General features: G+C 42.1%; 1 protein-coding gene across 1 annotated transcript in view; it reads left to right on the top strand.

The window, feature by feature from the left end:
- SPAG17 (sperm associated antigen 17) overlaps positions 1-20108 on the top strand; it is a 112093-nt gene that overhangs the window by 75189 nt on the left and 16796 nt on the right. The window contains exons 34-40 of the mRNA XM_044449708.1: positions 1832-1944; positions 2080-2210; positions 4106-4233; positions 5719-5901; positions 10701-10814; positions 13128-13170; positions 14274-14376. Of these exons, the coding sequence (XP_044305643.1) occupies positions 1832-1944; positions 2080-2210; positions 4106-4233; positions 5719-5901; positions 10701-10814; positions 13128-13170; positions 14274-14376 (815 nt within the window). The remainder of the gene's footprint in view (positions 1-1831; positions 1945-2079; positions 2211-4105; positions 4234-5718; positions 5902-10700; positions 10815-13127; positions 13171-14273; positions 14377-20108) is intronic.

Below are 20108 nucleotides of genomic sequence, written 5' to 3'. Positions count from 1 at the left end.
AGCTTGTACTGAAAAGAATATAAAGTAGGTGTCATGCACACCACTTTGGGAAGCCATTCTCATTTTTCATGTAATTGTATGAATTTGTATAAAGTTTGGTTGTGACTTGTTTGTAATGATTAAAACCTTTTAATAGGGTCATCATTTAACTTTTAATTGATTGCAATGCATTGAAATAAATGTGTATCTTACAAAAAAATCAGTACAGATATTTTGAGGATGTTGAAGAAGGACAATTTTTCTTCTGAGTGAAAGAATTTATCACTGATCAAAAGCTCCTATTTTTAAAAGGCAATATTTTATATTCTTGTATCTGGACTATAGATTAATTACTTCATGAGCCAAGTTTTATAAATCTTAATACCATATCCTTCCTAAGGGGGCAAAATGTGCAGAGGTGACTGTGGGGTTGTGGAAAACTTATGAACAACTTAAAGCCACCTACTTCTCTTTTATTAGAGCATCCCTCTCTAGTCTGGTGACCTCCACACTATATATGTAGTCCCCCTGCAGTCATAATTGGGAAAGGCAATTATGACTGCATCTCCCTACCCAAGAAAAGTTACAGAGTGATAATATAACTGCATGCAGCCTTTAAAAAATGCTTAGGCAGCACAGTAGTTTGTCCCACTGTTCCTGTCCTGTGTTGTCCCATTTGTCTTTCAGTAAGAGCTCTGATTCTCTGATTTTCATCTCGTGAGCAATGAGACTAGTTTACTAAGCTGTAAAACTGGTCCTGAACAGGCAGCATTGGACACTGGGCCTCTCCCTGTTATTGAGTTGTTCAGTGTCACTTCTTTAACTATCATAGCTGGTTGACTCCAGATTTCCATTTTGTCCTTGGAAACTTAGCAGAGGCTTGAGGAGAGTCCAGACAGTTAGTTGTTGCTTCCAACTACATTAATCATCAGATGAACTCTCATCAGATAAACATAACAGCCTAAAACCTCTATATATGCCTTCCTCCTGCCTGGTTCCTAAGTGCATAACTCTTTCCAGGACACAAGAAGCCCAATAAGAAAAGTTAGTGTACAATCTGTGTGTGGTTTCAAGAAGGCCAAGTCTGAGGATAATGCAGGGTATTCCAGGCTTTCTCTAATCAGCTCCACTTCTTTCCCACTGCAGCCTTCTTCAGGCTCCTGTTTTAACCAACCCAGCTATCCACACACTTGAGAGAATGAGGACTGATGTCATTGGTTTAGATGGAAAGATTACAAGCATTAAATTAGAAGTAGACAAAATGTCCTTGTGCAAGCATTTTCAGCACAGAAGGGGGACTTGGAAGGGATGTCTTCTCATCTCAGACAAAACCAAAAACCAAACTTCTCCCTTCTTCCCCTTGTTCATGGATGCTACTTTCTATTATTTGCTCCATATTTTGGTCTTCTGTTAACGTGAGCGTCTCCAGTTAAAGATCAATTCATGTGTATGTTGATATAAGCATGCCAGAGTGATAGTAGGAAACCTCTTTCTCTCTCTCTGTGGACTGGTTTTGTGCAATGCCCCCTGGCCTCATTTGAACTTTTCAGTATTTGGGTGGACTGTACCCAAATGCCACTCTTTTTTTTTTTTTTGCATTGTAAATGTACAACTTCTCCTCAGATGTCTTCAAATTAAAACAATGTTTTCTATTTTAATGCATAATTTATTGCCAGAAGAGAGACTTATGGAGAAGGGATGAGAGCAGTACACTAGAATAAGCAAGTTCTGTCTATAATTTCAGTTGACGGCAGTTTCTGTATGTGTACTATCAAGGCACCCAGAAGGTACTTGGAGAACAATGCTTATAAATTAAATTACTTGGGGTTTGACTTTGTTTTCCTTTTTGCAGGTCATGGCTGATGGCAGCACATTTGTCTTCATTGCCAACATTGATTCTGATATAAAGGAATTGGAACCTACAGAAATAAAGACTCCAGTTATATATGGAGAACATGCACCCAGGTATGTAATCAATACATTTTGTGTGTTCTAAAGGGAACGTTATTAATAGCTTAGCTTGGATTTTCCTGGAATTCCCCTTTCTCATGATATGTTTTACATACTTGAACTGATTGGGTTTATGGGTTGGTGATTTAGATTCTTCATTGTCTATGCTGATGGTTCTGGGACTGAACTACTCCGTACTAGAGAAACAGAAGAATACCTGGCTATGGCATATGGTGATCCAGTTACAGCAGTTTTACAAGAGCCCATACAGGAATGTCCAGGTAGGAACACATAATTTCATTTAGATTAGTTTTCCTTCCCAGGGAAATGAGGTTTTTGGACATTATATGCCACGAACAGTCTATATTCCAGACTCAGAATTGCATTTCTTTGTTGTGCTTCATTTTGTTTTGTAGGGTTCAGAGTGCTTCTTGTGTGTGAAACTGACCAAGTAGATCCTTATTATCATCCCCATATTGCAGATGTAGAGACTGAGGCTGAGAAGAACTTGCTTAAGGCAAGTTCATGGATGAGGCAAGATTCAAAGCAGGGGCTTCCTACTTCATAGCTGAATCCCTTCACCATTTTACCACAGATATTTGAATAGTCGAAGAACAATATTCTGCTTATGTGAAGATACTATACTTCCCACTGAACTATCTGCTATTTACTGTTGTAAATACAGTTTGTTTATTTAATTTTTATGCTGCCCCACTAGCCATAGGCTCTCTGGGTGGCTTACAAAGCTCCCTCTGTAATGTGCCTTTTGGTTACATGAATGTCAAGTGCATTTCTGAGATGTAATTATAAACAACTTTCCAATGAGCTCTTTTATTATATCCTTTTTTCATTTTAAAACTCTTTCATTTGATATTCTTTCAGTATAATACTTTTTGCTTTAGGTTGGACTAGGAAATCCAAAAGCATTCTTTGTGACAGATTAATCAGTGTTTTTGAAGCATGGAACTGCACTCCAATTATTTTTTAAAGTCAAATACCAAGAGGTTTCCTGCAGGAGGAAAAAAAACATGATATAAATGTGATAGCAGCAGCAGTAATGTTGCTCATTATGGAAGGAAAGAACATCAAAATAAGGAGGCAGTTTGAGCCAGAGATCTGACTCACTAAAACAAACATACCAAACAGTCCAAGGAAAATAGAGAATGGTCAGTGCTTTAGAGCATCCCATTGAACATAGATGAATAGCTTACATGCATGGTAAAGGTACAATGAAAGGCTAGAAAAGGATGAAATAGCTCAACAGTGGGAAAAATCCCACTTAAGACTCCAAGAGAAACAACAGACCCAGGGAAAGATATGACAAGAATAAGCGCAGACCATCTAGTTTCTAAAAGAGAAGTTGAACCAGCATCTGGCATTTCTGACATAAGAATTAATCTCTCAAAGCTGGATTTAAACAAATAACAGTTACAAGATAGATGAAATTCAAAAGAGATCTCACAGACAACATAGAATCCTTGAAAAATAGAACTCAGAGGTCAAATCCATGCATCAAAGAGTTCAAAATAGTTCAGAAGTCAGTCAAAGGGGAGCAATGTGAACACATTTCTAACGAGACACTTTACAGCACGGGAAAGCAACATCACCATTTTGTTCCCTGGCTACCCCTTTGCAGGCAGCACTCCCCCACACCCACAGGTAGCAAAACGGGAGAAAGAAAATGGTGTCCCTAGACACTACAGATCCACAAGAGGGTCAATATAAGCTTGTAAACAAACCAATCTTAAAAAAGCGCTATTTAAAAAAATAGGAGAGCCACCCTGGAAGAGATGCATGGGCCACAGGCTGCATGCAACCCACCCCACAACTTTACCTTGATGGATGAAATCCATGATCAAAGGGATTGTTCAGATGGAGACAGAAATGTATTTATCAAAAATATTATAGGCACAGAAAATTAAATGAGCTCATGTAAAGTCCTTTTAAAACAATAATTAATGCGACAGATTATTTTGTGACATACTGCACTGTTAAATTGGTTAGGTTAGCTCTAAGGAAGAGGCACTTTTGTATCTCATCAGATGGTAATACAGGTTATTGAGTTATTTAATCTAATAATTTTTATTATACAGTTGAGTTGCTAATGGTTGGTTACATTTTACTTAGAGGTAGGATGAGTGACAGCACTGGGTTTTCTGTCTGTCTTTCAATCCAGGAGTCCTAAGCATTACTATCCTTCACCCTTTGACTGAAGTGTCTCAATGGGTGATGAAGAGAGACTCTGCCACTATCATCCCTGGTAATCTCCAATCAAGAGCCTGGGAGAATTTTCCTCCAGTTGAGGTACAGTTTTCAGAATTTTTTCTTCAGTGCTTAGCTATGAAGTTGTGCCACTGCATTTGCAGGCTTTATCAGTTGCTGAATGCCTATTTAGTGAACATTTACAACTGTTATGTAGCATGTAGGTTTATGACTATCTAGAGTTTCCTTATAGATACACTCTGTATAAGCAGGAAAGAAAATAAAACTCTAAAGAAGTGGCAATGATTTGTTGAGGGCAGGAGAACCTGAGCTGAGTCCATGCATTGCCTCTTCCCATCTTTCCCATGAACTGTGGAGTTGCCTCCGCAGAAGGCAAGAGCACCCAGCTAAGCAGATGAAAATGAGGTGATTTTATTGCAACCATTTCCCTAAGGTTTTTTAAGTGTTGTGAGCTCTGTCTTATATTCTGAGCTTTTAGTAGTCTTTTGGTTTTGTATAATTAAACCATTTTCCCAAGGAATGCACATAGTTTTGTCCCCATCCATTTTCTAGTGCACCAGAAAGTCTTTTGTTATGAATGAATGAGAGCCAGTTGGGGGTAATGGGTAAGAGACCAGGGTTCTAGTCCCCACTCAGCTATAGAACCAACTGGGTGACTTCAGGCCAATCATAGACTCTCAGCCCAACCTCCCTCACAGGATTGTTGTTGTGGGGATAAGACTGAGAGCAGGAGGAGGCAAATGATGTAAACGACTTTGAGTTTGTAAGAAAAAATTCAAGATATATGTACATCTAATAAACGAATGAATCTGCATAATAGGGAAGAGAGTGAGGAGAACGAAGATAGATTAAGTAGCACAGTTATAACCTGGAAGACACCTTCATTCTAATGTTTATTACATATTTAGGCATGTAAAGTTCAGCTTCTATGTATCCATTTGGAAAAATCAAAGCATGTCTCCTAACTTTTCTTTTAAGAACCTTTTTCAATTTTCCCTCAGATAGTCCCCCATCTCTGGAGTAAACTCCCTGTTCTGGCCCACCTGGCACCAATTTTGCCATCTTTTCATTGCCAGGTCAAGACAACCCTCTTTGCAGAGGCTTTTAAAGGCCCCTCTGGTCTTTCAGGGGCCTGACACAATCATCCAGGTGCCTTTTACTCTTGGCTGGGTCTTTTAAATTGTTTTTTATGTTTTGATGTTTTTATGCTATTTTAAATTATTTTTTAATTCTTGTGAATTGTTTTTATATATTGTATTTTATTGTTTTTACACCTTGTTGTAAACTGCAGCAAGAGCTTCAGCTGCAGACAGTATAGAAATGTAATAAATGAATAATCATATAAAAACCCTATTTAATGTGCTGATGATAAATCACAACATATTCCTGGGATCAAATATTTCAGTCTTATCCCAAACCTTGGTATCACTATATAGATGGTAAACTGCCCTATGTCTGGATGAAAGCAGTTTTGAGTATGAGCGTATTGTGAACATGTGTTTGAAAGAAAGTCCCATTGAGAAGGATAAGTAAGATCTTAGACTTCTCTTTGTTGTTTGGATTCAGAGGAGAATTCCAGGCCCTCCATTCGGGATGCATGCTTGGAAAGGTCTGAACATAGAATTCAAGAAGCTAGCAGGATCCTCTCCACCTATAGAAAAATGCCCAAATGTGCTGCAAGTTCGCCGATTGATCCAATATGAACCAGTCAGTGATGAACTGAGACACAAATTGCAGCTTTCTGTCAAGGTAAGGCAGACTCTGCGAAAACCTGGCAAAGTAGATCCACAGCTGACTTGTGTGTTCCTTAGCTATAAATGAAAAATAATAAATGCAATTGAATGAAAACTGATTTTAAAGTTACACTCATTTTCTTAGAATTTCTTGGATTACACAGTGCATCCTAGAATTACTTAGTTTATTCACATAAACTTCTTATGCCAATTTTCTTGGCCATTCACTTTTGTTCTTGCAATCAGTCTGTGATTTTGGGTAATTCCATGCATACCTGCAGGCATCACAGGAATGCCATTTGATGGAAACACTGAAACTTTACAGTGTTCAGGGTGATGTGGTTTTCACTGTGCCTGCACATCTCTTAATTGCTGCTGGAGCCTCTGATGTCAGCACAGGGCTTCACCTAATGATACCTATTTAATTTTTCCCATAGGCAATAATGGAGATGAATATAAAAAGGTGTAGTCAGAGACATTGTTGGTGTGCGAGCTAGAATGCCTCCTGCACCAGTAACCCCTGGTTTTGGTGAACCCACTAAGATAGATTTGGGAATGGTGCAAGTTGGAGGAGAGTGCAGGGAGCAGGAAAATGCAGGAAATTGTTCCCTGTTTTGCTGATAGGTTTTTGCACCCGAGACAAATCAAATTAGGATATGTTATTGTGAGACAGCTCGTACCTTTTGTGAAGTTAAAAAGAATTACTTTGCATCTTGTTGGCAAGCTGCTTAGACAGTTTCGACCATGTGCACACTGGATCCTTGCCCATCTTGGCTAATAAAAGCGAGTAGGGAGGGTAGTACCAGCTGGATAAGCTCATAGCTTGGAGGTGCTCCTTGAGCCATCTTTGCTACTTAAGACTCAAGTGCCTTCAGTGGCACAGAGTGTTTTCTCTCGGCTTTGGCTAGTAGGCCAACTGTGCCCCTTCTGGACAGATATGCCCTGGTTTCAGCAGTCTATATGCTGGTAATATCTAAACTAGATTACTGCAATGCATCGTACATGAGGCTGCCCTTCAAGACTATTCAGAAGCTGCAGCTTGTACAAAATGTGGCAGCCAAATTAATAATAGCGGGAACCTGTTGGTCTGAACATAAAGCACCAATTCTGGTCCACTTGCATTGGCTGCCTATATGCTTCCAATTCAGGGTTCTGGTTTTAACCTATTGAACCCTACAGGGCTTGGGAGCACAGTATCTGGCAGGATGCCTCCCCCAAGAGCAACTGAACCCATTGTTCACATTGTGATTAAGATCTGGGCATCCAGTGGCCACTCTGAGGGAGGTTTGAATGGTGGCAATGAGGTGAAGGGCCTTTTCCATGGCTGCGTCCCAGTTATGGAACAAGCTCCTCACTGAGGTTGCAACCTGACTTCAATTTCAATCTCTTTGGTGCCAGGTTAAGACTGTCTTTCACCATAGGGCATTTAATTGAGTTGCTGTTATACTGCAGGTTATACTGCTAGGTTAAGACTGTCTTCCACCATAGGGCATTTAATTGAGTTGCTGTTATACTGGGAGCTTTGCTAGCTTGCTGCTTGAGCAAGACTTATGAATTAATTTGTATAAGTTATTGTAGCTTTTACATTGATTTAAATTGTATTTTAAATTTGGTATGGTAGCTTTTTATGGTGGTTTATTGCTGTCTGTATTTTAGGTGGTGTTGTGCTCAGTCTATGTGGCATAGTAAAAATAATAACAGCAATTCCAAAAATAGCTCAGAATAGCATAAAACCCAGCAGCACAGAATACTCTCAAGAAAAGGTGGTCTGGAACAGTTAAGTTTTAGGCCCATTTGAAAACTTGTACTATAGGAGCTAGGTGTAATAATTTGAAATTACTGAAAGAAATAGAGGAGCAGGATTGTACCCAATTCTTCCTGCCCCCAACCTATATGTGTTCAGCTGAAGATATGAATGGAGCAACTAGTACTGCACAGCCAGGGAGAGGAAAATGGACAGATGTCATCCATAGAATTTCTGAAGTTATCTCTTAGAGATGGAAGCCCATAAACTGGCTCAATTAACACCGTAGTGAGTTGATACCAGCAAAGAATTAGAATCTGGATTGGAAGACCAAATTGAGAAAACTCATCAGATTCTCCCCCTCATCAGATCCCTCAAACATCCTTAATTGTCTCGGACCTGGTGCTGAAGACTCCCAGGATGTTGGTTCTGGGGGACTTCAATTTCCATGCCAAGACGGTTCTAACCGGGGCGGCTCAGGACTTCATGGCCTCCATGACGGCCATGGGGCTGTCTCAACACGTCATAGGCCCGACCCATGAACGTGGACACACTCTGGACCTGGTTTTCTCGATGGGGCAGGAAGAGGGTGATCTGAGGGTGAGGAATTTAAGTTTGACGCCCTTGTCATGGTCAGATCACTTCCTCATAAGGTTTGAGCTCGAGAGTGGCCTTTCCCTCTGCAAGGGTGCGGACCCGATTGTATTGGTCTGCCCCCGGAGCCGGATGGATCCTGATGGATTCCTGGAAGCTCTGGGGGATTTTCCAGTTGGCAAGGCTGGTGATCCTGTTGATGCCCTGGTTGAACTGTGGAATGAGGAGATGACCAGGGCTATTGACACGATCGCTCCCAAGCGTCCTCTCCCACCTGGCAGAGCCCATTCATCTCCTTGGTATACGCCTGAATTACGGGCGATGAAGCAGGTTGGGAGATGTCTAGAGTGTAGGTGGAGGAGATTACAGGGTGATTCTGATCGAACACACTTGAGAGCCCATTATCGGGCCTATGCTGTGGCGGTGAGGATGGCGAGGAAGAAATTCTTCTCCATTTCCATTGCCTCCTCACAATGCCGTGCAGCGGAGCTCTTTTGGGTGGTGCAGGGGCTGTTACCTCCAGGCCCAAAAAGAGATCTGGTGCCCCCCTCGAAGGCCCGCTGTGACAACTTTGCCAAGCATTTTAGGGAGAAAATCACTCAGATTCGCCACAAGCTTGACTCTGCTATTGAATCAGATTTCACTGGGGAGTTGCCATCGACGCCATCGAGTCCACAATTAATGGATGAATTTCAGTTGTTGCGGCCTGATGATGTGGACAAGGTGCTTGGACAAGTATGTCCTACCATTTGCTTACTAGACCCATGCCCATCTTGGCTACTTAAGAAAGCCAAGGATGGGATTGGGACCTGGATCCTGGAGGTGGTCAACGCCTCTTTAAGAGACGGCTGGGTACCTGCCCCTTTAAAGGAGGCGGTAGTCCGGCCAGTCCTAAAGAAGGCATCCCTGGATCCAGAGGTGGCCGCCAATTATAGACCGGTGGCCAACATCCGGTTCCTGGGCAAGGTACTAGAGCAGGTGGTGGTGGGACCACTCCAAGCACTCTTGGATGAAACTGATTATCTGGACCCATTTCAGTCCGGCTTCAGACCTGGGTATGGCACTGAATCTGCCTTGGTCGCCCTGTACGATGACCTGTGCAGGGAGAGAGACAGGGGGAGTGCGTCCTTATTAGTTCTCCTGGACCTCTCAGCAGCTTTTGATACCATCAACCATGGTATCCTTCTGAATAGGCTAGTGGGATTGGGAGTTGGAGGCACCGTGTGGCGGTGGTTCCGCTCCTATCTCAATGGCCGATTTCAGAAGGTGGTGCTGGGGGACTATGGCTCTGCGCCATGGCAGTTATGCCATGGAGTTCTGCAGGGGTCCATTCTGTCCCCTTTGCTTTTTAACATCTACATGAAACCGCTGGGAGAGGTCATCAGGAGGTGTGGGCTGTGGAATCATCAGTACGCTGATGATACCCAGCTCTACCTCTCGTTTTCTACCAATCCAGGTGAGGCAGTGGCTGTGCTGAACTGGTGCCTGGTCGAGGTAATGGGCTGGATGAAGGCCAATAAACTGAAGCTCAATCCAGACAAGACGGAGGTCCTGTAGGTGGGAGGTTCGGACCTTGGGATGGGGGACTTGGGCCTTGTCCTAAATGGGGTTGCACTCCCTCTGAGGGACAGGGTTCGCAGCTTAGGAGTGCTCCTCAACCCTGAGCTGTCTCTGGAAGCCCAGGTGATGGCGGTGGCGAGGAGTGCCTTCCTTCAGCTTCGGCTGATCCATCAGCTGCGTCCCTTCCTAGAGAATGACTGCCTGCCGACAGTGACACACGCGCTGGTAACTTCCTGATTAGATTTCTGTAATGCGCTCTACGTCGGGCTACCCTTGAAGACAGTCTGGATACTTCAGTTGGTGCAGAATAGAGCTGCCAGGTTGCTGACGGGGGCTGGGCGTTGTTCTCATATAACCCCAGTTCTCCATCAGCTCCACTGGCTCCCGATTGAAGTCCGGGCCTGATTCAAGGTTTTGGTTATGACCTATAAAGCCCTCAGCGGCTTGGGACCTGGCTACCTAAAGGAACGCTTGCTCCCATATATGCCCTCCCGCCCCTTGAGGTCAGCAGCAGATGCCCTTCTCAGGGAACCATCTGTGAATGACATCAGGAGGGTGAGTACCCGGAGGAGGGCTTTCTCTGCGGTGGCGCCCCATTTATGGAATGCGCTCCCCAGAGAGGTCCGCCTGGCGCCATCGTTATTTGTTTTTCGGCGCCAGGCTAAGACCTTTTTATTTAAAACTTATTTTAATTGTTAATTTATTTATTTAACTAGGTTTTTTTATTTTAATTTTTAGCTGAGAATGCACTGGGGTTTTATTGTATTGGGGTTTTATTGTATTGTTATTTATTGATGTTTTGTGAGCCGCCCCGAGGCTTTATTGCAATGGGGCGGCATAGAAATGTTTTAAATAAATAAATAAATATGCCCTTTTCAAAGTTTATTTCACCTGTTTCTTTTCCACTGCCATGTAAGGAATACATTGACAAAATCATGAAGCAAGAAGATGAGATGCAAGAGATGACAATTAAAGATCCAAGGATGGAAGAGGAGAAGGAGAACACTGCAGACCTACTCAAGTTAGTTTTGGTGAGGACCATGCACATTTTATTGTTCCTTGTTTCATTATAAGTGGTTTACGTTTAGGCATCTATACTCTCCTTCACAAAAATCAGGATTATCTTTACAATTTTGCATCTGTTCTCTCATCTCCATAGATACAGTTGCATTCCCCATCCTTAAAGTGAGGAAAGTTACTAATCTGTTCCTCAGTTTATTTAGCTTTTGGCTGTGGTACAGTCTGAATCACAGTTTCTATGCCCACTACCGCCATTTGATCCAAACCAAGAAATCTTTAAGAACCTCTCCATAAGTCCTGGTAGGACAATTTTCTCCAGTGATTAAGGGGCATCTCAAAATATAAGGTTTTGGGTTCTACATTCATTTTGAGCTTCTTAAATTTTATATTTTAATATTTCTACTTTCATTTTATACCTAGCAGGTGCCTTTCTTTCTTCAAGGATTTCCTTGCATGCCTTTTTATATGAGATTTATCCTGTGCTATTTTCACGCAATTCATTTCTTTTTCCTGCTTTCTTAGTTCTGTTTTAGCTCTAGATACTTTCTCAAAAATATCAGAAAGCTTTGCATCCAAATACCAAATACCTAAATAAAATTCAAGTTAGTTTTTCTCAGTCTTCCAGTTTAATTCCAATTTTTAGAATTCTTTCCTTTAGCGCCTGATCTAATCTTGCTTCTTGGTTCTGAACCTAGGAAGATCATGAGCTGTCCTACACTGGAGGCCCTGCAAGACACTGGAGGCCCTGCTGTCTGTCAGGGATGCTTTAACTTGGAATCTTGCACTTAGCAGGAAGTTGTTGGATTTGATGCCTTTATTTGCCTGCTCCAGCTCTGCTATTCTGTGATTCTGTCAAGTTATTTCCTCTAAGTTCTGAAGCCCCAGCATGGGCTAAGTCTTGCTGTCCCACATCCCCCACCCTTACCTCTGATCTGAGATCAGAGCTTCTGCTGCTGGTGCACAGTGAATCTGAGAATATATCTGGGACATGGGGTGCTGGATCTGGCCCACACTAGGAGGAGAAGCCTACTGCCCCTGCATCCCTGTTGCTATCTTCAGCCAGAGGGGGTTTGCTGTTGGCATGTGCCAGAAGAAAATCCCTGCTGTTCTCTCTGATCTCATATTGGAGATAGAGGCAGGGCATTCCTTCTGTGTCTGATGCTCACCCCAGGAAGCTCAGTGGGCCAGGTTGGAGAGCTACACAGTCCAAAATTAAGGTTATAAGGAATTCCAAAGGAGAGCATGTCACCTACCAATCGCAAATGTCATCACTTGCTGATTTTCATTTTCAGTTCATGAGGTTACTAACATTCCAGTTATTGTAAACTACTAATAGTATTTCATCCAATGGCTAATGACTTTGAATAAATTGTCTATCAATTCATTAAGTTCAGGTACAAATGAAAATTACAGAGTAGTTAAATTTCCCCTTAATAATACGAAATAAACATTTACAGGATCTCTCAGTTTACTAAATATGTAATCAGCAGTTCATAATTTTTCTTGAGAGATATACTCCATCAGATGTTTTTCTAGTTGTTCCTCAAACAACGTCTTAATTGTCTGTAATTATGTCACTTAGCCACCCATTCCACCTTTATAGGGGAGATATTCTTGGTCTTGGTCATAGCAAAAAAGCCCCTCTGACTCCCAAGCTTCAAGACAAAACATCCGTTGTCCACTTGAATCTTCTTGCCAGCTAAATGCATTAAAGATGGAATAGATGTTGGCCCTTCTACCTTCCTCATCCCCCACCCCAATCCAAACACAAACTGCTGGATTCATGTTCTGCTACAAGAAAGAAAATTGCTGCACATCCCTCAGAGACACCTGGTGAAGGGTCCCCTCCATCTCCACAACCTTAAAATAAATGTCGGCTAACCATAACTATTTGGTTCTCTTTTTTGTCTAGGAATAGGGAGCTTCAAAGATTGATAGCTATAGTCCAAGGTGGCACCAAGTGCAGTTAGCTGGAGGGTACATGCAACATCCAGGTACTGCTTCTGGAAATGAGAGAGGTGGATTTCAAAACCAATTTGCAGCAGTGTATACAAATGAAATCCTCTCCACACACATCCTCCAGCTTAATGTTTTTTGATAACCGTTCCGTAGTATGGGAAGCAAGGAGAGACGATTTCACAGTTGACAAATATAGAAGGTTTTCTGTTTTACTCATTTATGTTTGCATTGCATATGCTAATATCTCTGTAGTGTTTTGGATCTTCTGTGAAGATCCTTTGATGTATAAACCCTACAGTGCTAGCTGTTTGCAAGCCATTTTAGATGACTGAAATGTCTCAGAAAACTGTTTGTGTCCATTGCAGTCTTTTCCTAGCCTGGAAGAATCTTCAGATATTTGCACTAAAGGTAAGACCTCGCCTGTTTTCTTTAGTGATCCTTTTGTATCATATTTTGCCTCCATCTGCCTTGTTATTTTGCTAGCCCTTTTCTTTAAAAGGATACTTTCTAAGAATACATATGCAAGGAAACTTGGTGTAATCAACAATGATTAAAATGTAATTAGTAATTTGGCAGGCAATCAAATTTGAAATCTGTAACTGGATTAAAAGATTAAATTTAGACATAGTCTGAAGGTTTTAAGATTTGAAAGTGGTATAATAGAGTCAACATTGCCTATTTAATAGGTTAAACAATATCATGGAATAGTTACATAAAGTAAAAACAATGATTTATGAGTGGCCCAAAATTGTTAGCAAAGGGTCACAGCCAAAGTACTCTAGAATTCCTTGATGGTGTAGCTGGGATTTTATTTCTCAGGCTAATAACTTCTGCATCTTGAGTAAGTAAATATGTCCTACTTACATAGGACATGAAATTGAATTGAAAACAGATTTAAAATCCATAATGCTTAAATGAGCTTTAATATTTTAATATAAGTAACTTCACTATATTGATTACTTGCAACTATTGCTATTTATTTTATGTTTTTATATATCACACCTTAATCCACTGAAGATCTAAGGCTGGTGTGTTCATTTATTTTTATTTCATTTCTGTACAATTCAGTGGCCCTTCTGGACTTCATTCTTAATTTGGCTGCTACATTTTGTTGAAGCTTCTTAACAGTATTCAAGGATACCTTCATATTCAGTGCATTATAGTAACCAAACCAGATTTCTAGAGGACTGATGCACTAGGTTATCCCTGTACAGAAGGTATTCCATGCCACTGAGGCCACCTGAGCCTCAGGTGCAGAGTTGCCTTCATGAGAACCTGACATTACATACCTGCTTCTTCAGTGGATGTGCAACTGCAAGCAGAATAGGATAAACACCAACTGTACAATCATAAGACCTACAGTGTCTGGACTGAGCTTTACTTAATTACTCGTAATCTCCATTCCAAGCACAATTTAGCACATCTACAGCCTTACATGTTGAAAATGTGATTAGTAATCAATTGAGATTTGAATAATTGAGTAATTTGAAATATTTCTCATGATTTTGCAGCTCAGATTGTGGAAATGTATGAACAGGCCATGACTTCACTGTTCCAGACTCCATCAGGAGAGGCACTCACAAAAGAAACTAAAGACTTTTGGCAGAGTTTCCAGTAAGAAAATACTGTGTTATAAGATTTGACCAGGGATTGCAAAAGTGATGTGTTACCACTGTTAGGGATGCGTGTTTGAAACAGAAGCATAGAAACAAAACAAGTCAGAAAGGGTCTCCTGGGCCATCTAGTCTGACCCCCGGCTCTAGCCGACCCCCCTCATGACATGTGTACGATGTGTTTGTCCAGTTTATCCTTGAACTCCCTCACGGATGGGGCTTCACCCACCTTCCGTGGAAGCCCATTCCATACCCCAGGGGTTCTAACTGTTAGGAAGTATTTCCTGGTATCTTGGTTCCATGAGCTTTGCTCCATTGGAATGCATCCTCCCCTCCTCCACAGGGCTCTACCGACCTCCATGTGACACCCTGTTTGAAGAACAGAAATTATCCCTGTTAGGCAGTTAAACTAATACTGAAATACTTGACAAAGATACAGTATTCCATCTAGCCAGTGAAGCATCTGGAAGTCTTTCTTGCTGGCTAGACATATAGCAGATCCTTTGAAGTGTCATTTGAGTCTTGTGATATCCAGATGAAGATGTGAATACCAAGTTTATTTATTCATTTATTTAATTCAATTTCTATGCCGCCTTATAACCCAAAGGTTCTCTAGACTGCTTATAATACTAGAACATGAAAATACATAAATTGCAATAAAACAGTTATTAATCATATAAAAAGATAAAACAATAAATAATAGAGCACTTCAATAAAATAATAGAGTACTTCCACTGCCCTGACCCATTTCATGGATCACTGCCTCGTTGTGGCGAAGGGGCTTGCGTAGTGCAATGAAGCTATGAGCTATGCCGTGCAGGGGCACCCAGGATGGACAGGTCATAGCAAAGAGCTCTGACAAAAACTGATCCACTGGAGAAGGAAATGGCAACCCACTCCAGTATCCTTGCCATGAAAATCCCATGGACAATTCTAAAAGGCAAAGAGATATGACACTGGAAGATGAGCCCTCAGGTCGCAAGGTGTCCAGTGTGCTACTGGGGAAGAGCCAGAGGGCTAGTATTAGTAGTGCCAGCAAGAAAGAAGCACCTGGGTCAAAGCCAAAAGGAAACTCAGTTGTCAGGGTATCTGGTGGTGAAAGAAAAGTCCAGTGCTGTAAAGAACAATACTGCATAGGAACCTGGAATGTAAGATCTATGGATCAAGGTAAGCTGGAGATGACAAGACTCAACAAAGACATCTTGGAAATAAGTGGACTAAAATGGACAGGAATGGGTGAATTTAATTCAGATGACCAACAAGTATACTACTTTGGGCAAGAATCCCACAGAAGAAATGGAGTAGCCTTCATAGTCAAAAACAGAGAGGGAAAAGCAGTACTGTGATACGATCTCCAAAATGACAGAATGATCTCAGTTCGAATCCAAGGCAAACCATTCAATATTATTTATTTATTCATTTATTTATTTTTCAATTTATATCCTGCCTTTTTACTACAAAGAACTCAAGGCAGCTTACATCTCCTCCTCCATCTTATCCCCACAACAACTACCCTGTGGGGTAGGTTGGGCTGAGAGTCTGTGACTGGCCCCACCCAGTTGGCTCCATGGCTGAGTGGGGACTAGAACCCAGATCGTCTGAGTCCCAGTCCCATGCTCTAAACCACCACACCACACTGGCTCTCACAGTAGTCCAAGTCTGTGCCCCAACCACTGATGCTGTAGAGGCTGAAGTTGACCGGTTCTATGAAGGCCAACAACACCTTCTAGAATTAACACCAAAAAATGATGTCCTTATCATCATGGGAGATTGGAATGCTAAAGTAGGAAGCCAAAAGATAACTGGCAAGTTTGGCCTTGGAGTACAAAATGAAGCAGGGCAAGACTGGTAGAATTTTGTCCAGAGAACATGCTGGTTATAGCAAACCCTCTTTTCCAACAACCCAAGAGACGACTCTACACATGGACATCACCAGATGATCAACACAGAAATCAGATTGACTGTGCTCTGCAGCCAAAAATGAAGAAGCTCTATACAGTTAGTAAAAACAAGACCAGGAGCTGACTGTGGCTCAGGTCATGAGCTTCTTGTTGCAAAATTTAGGCTTGAACTGAAGAAAGTAGGGAAAAACACTAGGCCACTCAGGTATGACCTAAATCATATTCCTTATGAGTATACAGTAGAGGTGACAAATAAGTAGATCTGATAGAGTGCCTGAAGAACTGTGGACGGAGGTTTGCAACATTGTACAAGTGGTAGCAACTAAAACCACCCCAAAGAAAAAGAAATGCAAGAAAGCAAAATGGCTGTCTGAGGAAGCTTTACAAATAGCTGAGGAAAGAAGGGAAGTGAAAGGCAAAGGAGAAAGGGAAAGATACACCCAACTGAATGCAGAATTCCAAAGAATAGCTAGGAGAGATAAGAATGCCTTCTTAAATGAACAGTGTATAGAAATAGAAGAAAACAATAGAGTAGGGAGGACCAGAGATCTCTTCAAGAAAATTGGAGATATGACGGGAACGTTTCGTGTAAAGGTGGGCATAATAACGGACAAAAATGGCAGGGACCTAACAGAGGCAGGAGAGATTAAGTAGAGGTGGCAAGATCACTCAGACGAACTATACAAGGAAGATCTTAACATCCCTGATAACCACGATGGGGTGGTCACTGTCCTTGAGCCAGACATCCTGGAATGTGAAGTCAAATGGGCCTTAGGAAGTCTGAGCAACAACAAAGCTAGTGGAGGAGACAGTATTCCAGCTGAGCTATTCAAAATCCTAAAAGACAATGCAATTGAAGTACTACACTCAATATGCCAGCACATTTGGAAAACTCAGCAGTGGCCACAGGATTGGAAAAGGTCAGTTTACATTCTGATCCCAAAGAAGGGCAGTGCCAAAGAATGTTCAAACTACCTCACCATTGCACTCATTTCACATGCTAGCAAAGTTATGCTCAAAATCCTACAAGCTAGGCTCCAGCAGTATGTGGACCAAGAACTACCAGAAGTACAGGCAGGATTTTGAAGAGGCAGAGGAACTAGAGATCAAATTGCCAACATACACTGGATCATGGAGAAAGCTAGGGAGTTCCAGAAATACATCTACTTCTGCTTCATTGACTATGCTAAAGCCTTTGATTGTGTGGATCACAACAAATTGTGGCAAGTTCTTAAAGGGATGGGAGTACCAGACCATCTTATTTGTCTCTTGAGAAACCTATATATGGGTCAAGAAGCAACAGTGAGAACTGGACATGGAACCACTGATTGGTTCACAATTGAGAAAGGAGTTCAGCAAGGCTGTATACTGTCGCCCTGCCTATTTAACTTATATGCAGAGCACATCATGAGAAAGGCGGGGCTAGATGAATCACCAGTTGGAATTAAGATTGCCAGGAGAAATATCAGTGACCTCAGATATGCAGACGATACCACTCTCACGGCAGAAAGTGAAGAGGAACTAAAGAGCCTCTTGATGCGGGTGAAGGAGGAGAGCGCAAAAGTTGGCTTGAAACTCAGCATTAGGAAAACTAAGATCATGGCATCTGGTCCTATCACCTCCTGCCAAATAGATGGGGAAGAAATGGAGGTAGTGACAGATTTTATTTTCTTGAGCTCCAAGATCACCGCAGATGGGGACTGCAGCCAAGAAATTAAAAGACACTTGCTTCTGGGGAGGAAAGCTATGGCAAATCTAGACAGCATACTAAAAAGCAGAGACATCACCCTGCTGACAAAAGTGCATATAGTCAAGGCTATGGTTTTCCCAATTGCAATGTATGGCTGTGAAAGCTGGACCATAAGGAACGCTGAGCACCGAAGAATTGAGGTCCTTGAATTGTGGTACTGGAGGAGACTCCTGCGAGTCCCTTGGACCGATCAAACCAGTCAGTCCTAGAGGAGATCAACCCTGACTGCTCTTCAGAAGGCCAGATCCTGAAGATGAAACTCAAATACTTTGGCCACCTAATGAGAAGGAAGGACTCCCTGGAGAAGACTCTCATACTGGGAATGATAGATGGCAAAAGAAGAAGGGGACGGCAGAGAATGAGGTGGCTGGATGGAGTCACTGAAGCAGTTGGTGTGAGCTTAAGTGGACTCCAGGGGATGGTGGAGGACAGGAGAGCCTGGAGGAATGTTGTCCATGGGGTGGCGATGGGTCCGGCACGACTTTGTGACTAACATAACAAATACTGCCCTGACACCTCTTATTTGGAGAGACTTTCCACCCCCTTGAGCCAGTAGCAGCCCCTAGCAACAGCGACTAATCAGACAAAATTGAAGGGAAGAGGTCATTGTTTCTGTATGGAGGTTTGCAATTTCTGTATGTTTCTGGAGTCCTCTTCTCTTTTTTTATCGTGTGCTATTTGGAACCATGGTGCAATCACAGCATCCGAGTGTTTTTGGCAATAAGAAAGGCTGCTTCGAGAAAGGTAGATTTCTTTGGACCTTTTCATAGCACTTAGTTTAGCCTTTCCTGGCTTGTGGGCTGATGATGCACAGCAGATGATGATGCACAGCAGTGCATTAGAGCATTGCTTACTTGGGCTGGCGTACATGGGAGGGCGCCCTGCAGTCTCCTTAGCACTGGAGTGCGCTTCATGCTGTGCAGTGCGCATATGTTCTGGAGAGGGGCTAACTTAGAATTGCATGTACAGCATTCAGTAGCATGTCATTTGCTGAGGCACATGCAACTGTTTGTGCTAATATCGGGGGATCTAAACCCCTTTTAGAGTTTATGACCTGAAATGGAGGCTTCACACAAGAGCTTTTCTACATGAGGCGTTCATTGCACGCTTGTGATTCCTCAGTTACAGTGGGATGCAATGACTTTACACAATGTCATCGTGCTTTTCAAGTATCCCTATGCAGTTTTTGAATGAGGATATCAGTGATGAGCTATTATTTAGCTGCAACGTTAAAATGATTTCTGAAATTGTGCCATGCTACAGTGCCAGCTTGTGGTCATTGTATAGGAAGCCGAGGAAAGAAACCTGACTGGGGAATGGGAGCAACCGTGTAAAGAACAGGCTTTTTTGCAAGGAAAATGGAAGAAGAAACCTGTGTAAAGTAACAGGTTCAGTGCCTCATGTAGGAAAGTCCACAGAAGTAATCTCTGTAATCAGAGGTAATCATTCATAGCTTTCACAGAAAGGGAGCTAGTTAGGAGAAAGGTGAAAGGAAAGGATAATAAACTGGTAAAGAGTGTTTAGCTGAATACACATTTTGAGGAAGGATGGCGGAGATTGGCTCAGGCACACAAAGCAGCTTGACGGTAGGCACAGGGAAACATATGAGTAGTGAGGCTGAGGAGGGAGACAAATTCATTAATATGGATTAGGTGGGGAGTATTTGGAATTAGGAGATAAGCTGTATGCTCATAGGTGCTAACTTGGCATGTTTTAGAACAGAGTTTGCCATATAGCAGCAAAGCTGGGGAGAGTGCTGTACATCAGAGAACTGATGATGAGAGAGGGACCGCCTTCTTCCCATGCCCAGTGCCCCAGCCACTCTTCAAGGCCAACTAGGATAAAACATACTGGGTGGGAAGAAGTTCCAGGGGCAAAATAAGCAGATGCTGGAAGGACTCTGCTTGCTTTTCCTGCCTGCCTCTCATCTGCTGCTTCACATCCATCCCCACCTCACCCCTTCTTTACAGCAATAGAGCAAAATATAGTTTATTATTTATTGATTAGACTTTTTTCCCTCCCCATTAGCCATAAAACTCCCTAATGTTATAAGATATGTTTGTGCCAAGACTGTGTATTTAG

The sequence above is a fragment of the Varanus komodoensis genome, unplaced genomic scaffold (assembly GCF_004798865.1).
Source record: "Varanus komodoensis strain SLA01 unplaced genomic scaffold, ASM479886v1 scaffold60, whole genome shotgun sequence".
Taxonomy (NCBI): domain Eukaryota; kingdom Metazoa; phylum Chordata; class Lepidosauria; order Squamata; family Varanidae; genus Varanus; species Varanus komodoensis.
This window is presented reverse-complemented; position numbering and strand designations above follow the sequence as displayed.